This window comes from Vicia villosa, linkage group LG6, assembly GCF_029867415.1.
Source record: "Vicia villosa cultivar HV-30 ecotype Madison, WI linkage group LG6, Vvil1.0, whole genome shotgun sequence".
NCBI classification, from domain to species: domain Eukaryota; kingdom Viridiplantae; phylum Streptophyta; class Magnoliopsida; order Fabales; family Fabaceae; genus Vicia; species Vicia villosa.
In genome coordinates, this window is record NC_081185.1 from 143,774,859 (window position 1) to 143,780,332 (window position 5,474).

General features: G+C 35.3%; 1 protein-coding gene across 1 annotated transcript; it reads left to right on the forward strand.

Annotated features, from left to right (window-relative positions):
* The first annotated feature begins 1,393 nt into the window (after window positions 1–1,393).
* Window positions 1,394–5,155, forward strand: LOC131610312 (putative disease resistance protein RGA4). The gene is made up of 2 exons (XM_058882225.1): window positions 1,394–4,168; window positions 4,340–5,155. Exon 1 carries the CDS (start codon window positions 1,445–1,447, stop codon window positions 4,145–4,147), a length of 2,703 nt encoding a protein of 900 aa, XP_058738208.1. The 5' UTR covers window positions 1,394–1,444; the 3' UTR covers window positions 4,148–4,168; window positions 4,340–5,155.
* Window positions 5,156–5,474: the final 319 nt, after the last annotated feature.

The following is a 5,474-nucleotide window of genomic DNA, read 5'->3' on the forward strand; positions in this document are numbered from 1 at the left end:
CGCACGCAACTACCGACAACCAAATATGTTCCCATCACAGTCTCAACCTTTCCAAGAATCTGAAGACCACCATCATTCCGCGGCCCAATATGAGACCCAATCACAACCATTTGGATTTACAGCGTTTGCAAGGTCTTTCGGCCAAAACCTAACACCCGGTTCGTCAAGCCTACATCTTAGCCCCGGCGATGGTCCTCATGGTGAATCCTCTCACCGTGGCACCCCCTCCGGCTAAGCAACACAGTCGTACCAATTCGGCTTTAATCAAGGTAGTTCTAGTTATGCTGGATGCTACGCACCTGAAGTCTTTTCCCAACCCACTCCACCACCACGACTTAACACTTTTGAGGGGATGGGTAACCGACTTTACAACAGCCGTTTTCCGGAAAATTATGGGGGCGTCGACGAATTCATAGACAGCGACCCACGAGACATCCCACTTCCCGACCCAGTGACACGGACCCAGCAAGAAGCACAAAGGGGCAGGGGTAGGGGTAGAGCTAGGGAAAGGGGTGGTGTCAATCTTCGCGGCGGGATCAACGATCGCGGCAAACGTGTGATAACAAGACCATGGTGCGGAACAGGTGGCTATCTTGGTGATGGACAACATTAAGCATTTTGTTGTGTTTTCCTTAATCAATTGTGTCGATGTATCGTTTCCTTAATCATTTGTAATCGATGTTTCCTTTCTTTAATCTATTGTAACTGATGTTTCGTTTTCGATTATCAAATGCTAGTTTACGTTTTGTGCACTACATTTTTTCAACTAAAAAAATATTTAAGCATTGATATATATATATATATATATATATATATATATATATATATATATATATATATATATATATATATATATATATATATATATATATATATATATATATATATATATATATATTTAACATAACTAAAAAAAATGCAATTTTAAAACTATATATATTAACATAACTTAACAAAAAAATAAAAAATAAAAAATAAAAAAAATACAAGTGCCCTAATGCGCCAAATGGTTTGGCTATTAGGGCAAAAATGTTAGCCTAATGCGCCATTCCATTTGGCGCAAACACACCCTAATTTAGTGTGTGCCAAATGGTTTGGCGCATGCACCCAAATCTAACACTCATACGCCAAATGGTTTGGCGCATTCACTTCCAGTCGGTTCCAAACCTAGACAGTTTGGTAAATATTTCGAAAACTTGGTTTTTTCTGTATTTTTTTTATTAAACATGGTTATTTTAATTTATTTTTTCTTTATAAAGGAGTTGAAAGAATAAAACCCATTTATAAATGTAAAGTGACTATATGTTAGTTAGTTCATAAATATAGATTGATTCTAAATTGATACTACTAAATAGTAAACTGAGTGATTAATGTGATTTTGTTGACTAATAAGGGACACTCTTATGGTCAATGGTCAATAATGTAATACTGTATATAGTAAGACATGAAAATAAGACTTTTTCTATCACCACCACAAAACCTCCGACTCAGATACAAACGCAAGATCTGCCCTTTCCTGATTACCATGGCAGAATCATTTCTCTTCGATGTTGCCAATTCACTACTTGGGAAGGTTGCTTCTTTTGCTTGTCAAGAAGCTTCTCTGGCCTATGGTGCGAAAGACGATCTAGAACGTTTCAGAGAATCTTTGTTAATTGTCAGAGGTTATCTACTGGATGCTGAGTCCAGGAAAGACCAAAGTCACGCTTTACGTGAATGGCTGAGGCAGATCCAAAACATTTGTTTTGATGCTGAAGATATATTTGATAAATTTGAGCTGCAAGACAAGAGGAAGCAAATTGTCAAATCCTCTGGAAGCATCACAAACAAGGTAAGCCACTTGTTTTCTACAGATAATTCAATTGTATTCCGTCTTCGGATGGGACATCAAATCAAAGAGATTAGTCAAAAATTGTTTAAGAAAGCAGCTGAAGGGAAAACGTATGGACTTACAACTATTCCCGAACTTGTTGTGCAAGAAAGAGAACTCACTTATCCTGACGTTAATGTTTCACGTGTAATCGGAAGGGATAATGATAAAGATGAAATTTTCAAGCTTTTGAAGCAACCTTTTCCTCAGGATGGAAATGATGGTGATAAAAGCATGTGTGTCATTCCCATTGTGGGAATGGGAGGATTAGGGAAGACCACTCTTGCAAAGTTGGTGTTCAATGATGACACAGTGGATCAGCTTTTCCAATTGAAGATGTGGGTATGTGTCTCTCTTAATTTTGACATCAAGCAGATAATCATTAATATCATCAACTCTGCCAGTACTGCAGATTCTAAAGCAGCTTCAGCTCCATTGCCCCGTCTCGCTCCTCAAGAGAACATTGACAGCTTAGACATTGTGCAGCTAGTAAGTCGTTTGAAACAAAAACTTTCTGGTCAAAAGTTTTTACTTGTGTTAGATGACATATGGAACGAAGATCGTCAAAAGTGGATTGAGTTGGAAGATTTGATCAAAGTTGGCGCACCAGGAAGTAAAATTATGGTCACAACACGTAGTACATCAATTGCTTCTATGATGGGTAATGTTTCCTCATATGAATTAAAAGGTCTTTCTTCAGAGGAATGTTTATCTCTATTTGTCAAATGTGCATTCAAGGAAGGTGAAGAAAAAAGATATCTGAATCTAGTGGAGATCGCAAAAGAAATTGTGAAAAAATGTCACGGGGTTCCACTAGCTGTTAAAACATTAGGAAGTTCTCTTTTCTCAAACTTTGATATAAATAAGTGGGAATTTATTAGAGACTCTGAGATATGGAATTTAGAACAAAAAAAGGATGGTATTTTACCTGCCCTTAAAGCAAGTTACGATCAAATGCCATCCATTCTAAAACAATGTTTTGTTTATTTTTCCCTTTATCCCAAAGATTATATCTTTAATAGTCTTGTAATGTGTGATCTTTGGGTAGCCCTTGGATTAGTTCAATCCCGAAATGGAAGAGAAAAGCTAGAGCATGTTGCACGAAAATATATTGATGAGTTACATTCAAGATCATTTATTCAGGTTGTCGATGACTTTGACTTCTTTTGCGAGTTCAAAGTACATCATTTGATACAAGATCTTGCATTGTATGTTGCAGGAGACGAGTTTGTGGCGGTAAACTCACAAACTCGACATATACCTCAACAAGCAAGGCATTTATCATTTGTTGTTGAAGATAAGTCATTTGGCCATGCTTTGTTTCCAGAGTCTAGAAGTGTGAGAAGCATACAATTTCCCATCTCAGGAATGGGTCTTGAGAGTGAAAGTGTTCTGAATACATGGCTGTCAAAGTACAAATACTTGCGTTATTTACATTTAACTGACTCTTCTTTTGAAACTGTGCCCAAATCAATTGCAAAATTAGAGCACCTGCGTTGTCTCGATCTTGCTAATAATCACAAAATCAGAACACTACCAAATTCAATTTGTGAACTTCTAAATTTGCAAGAATTGTCGTTTAATGGATGCACAAAGCTTGAAAAGTTGCCCAAAGGATTAGGAAAGTTGACTAGCCTCCGAATTCTGAGTGTTACTACAAAACAATCTACTCTACCATATTATGAATTCGCTAGCTTGAACAATCTTCAAACTTTGGTTTTTCAGGATTGTGTCAATCTAAAGTTTTTGTTCGAACAACCACTCCCTTTTGTTGAAAAACTGTATTGCATATTATGTGATAGCCTGGAGCGCTTACCTCTCATTACTTTTCCTAAATTACAGACGTTGGTTATTGATGGTTGTCAGATGTTAAACTTGTCATTGGAGAATGAAAGCTCAATCCAGAAGCTGACGATGAAACATTTGTATCTCTCTGGTTTTCCAAAGCTTCTAACACTACCTCGATGGATTGTATGTGCTGTGGACACTTTAGAGATCTTTTATATTGATAATTTTCCTAATCTTCAAATGCTTCCCGAGTATCTTACTACAATGACTCGTCTTAAGAGGCTCTCTATTGTTAGCTGTTCTCAATTGTTGAGTCTTCCAACAAGTGGTTGGGATCGCCTCACTGCACTTGAATATTTAACCATATTTGATTGTCCTGAATTGTACCGAAAATGTCAGCCTCATTCTGGTGAGTACTGGCCCATGATCTGTCATATGAAAAACATTGACATTCGAGAATTGAAAAAGGAGGAGGAGGAGGAGGAATAAAGCCATCATCAACCTTGTAAGGTAAACATTATTTAGTATTATCAAATAAGTGTTGGTTGCACCTCCTAAACTATTTTCCTATTGAAAAAAATAAGGTTAGAGCTGAAATTGCATGAACTGTCTAAGTGATATAGTTTCAGATAAAAAATATGTACTGAACAATGTGAGCAAAACAAGGTTTTCTTTGTGTAGTGACAAGATAGATAATGAGATTGGAGTGCAAAGGGGATATGCAGCTTGAAGTGGAAGACACAAAGATCAGCAGAATTAGAAAATAGTTGTTTTATTTTAGGTTAGTTCTATGGTTCACAAATGAGATATGTCTTGCATAATACACAAGTTAATTTCTAACATTTGATCAAATAAGATTCTGAGATTTATTGATCTAATGGTAAAAAAATAAACCTGTATTATGGTATAAGACTGTCTTACTTGTGCATATTAGACAAAGTCTTTATTGTAATGTTTGATGTATCTTAAGATTTCAAAATATTTATTTTGTTTCATGTTTGATGTATTTTAAGATTTCAAAATGTTGATATCTTTTATGTTATATTTACAGTTCTCAAAAACATACCTACGAAAACATTTGTTCTGATTTAACAGACCAAAGTTTTCTCCGTTCCAATCAATTCTTTCCTGCTGAATCAATGGAGGAATGGTTTATCTCCCCCATGTTTTTAGAAAAAGGACTTATTTTCTTCCTAAAATATTGGATACAATTGTAAAATAATATGTTTCACTTAAGAACTAAAAAAGATGATGCTATACTCAATTTGAGTCTCTTTAAGTAAAACATGTGTATGAAAACTCATAATTTTTCATTTGTTGAACCGAAAGTGATTTAAAGTGGCATGACAAACTTCTCATTAGAGAATAGAAATGTTTCCAGCTGTAGAAGAGATTAGTTTAATGCTATACATTTGATATTATACAATATTTCATATTCTCTGATAAATGATTGATAACCAAACCAGCAACGCAGGAAAGCAAAGCTTATCTATATTCTATATGATGTTGCTAACTCGCTCCTAGGGAAACTAGCTTTTCTTTGGAGCACGGGTACTCCATTTTAGGTAAAGTACGGGTACCAAATACGTACCAGGTATTGATATGCGTACGGTATGCATCAAAACGATATCAATTTATTTTATTTTCAAGTCGGTACACCAATCGATATATATTTAGTTTGGTACCACGTACCCAACTTTTTATTGTTTTTTCAGATGCTATAATTTCTATTTTTTTTACCGAGTAAAAATTATGTTATTTATTCTATTTATCCCTAAAAAAAATAGAAAGAAAAACTAATATATTGTATTAAAAC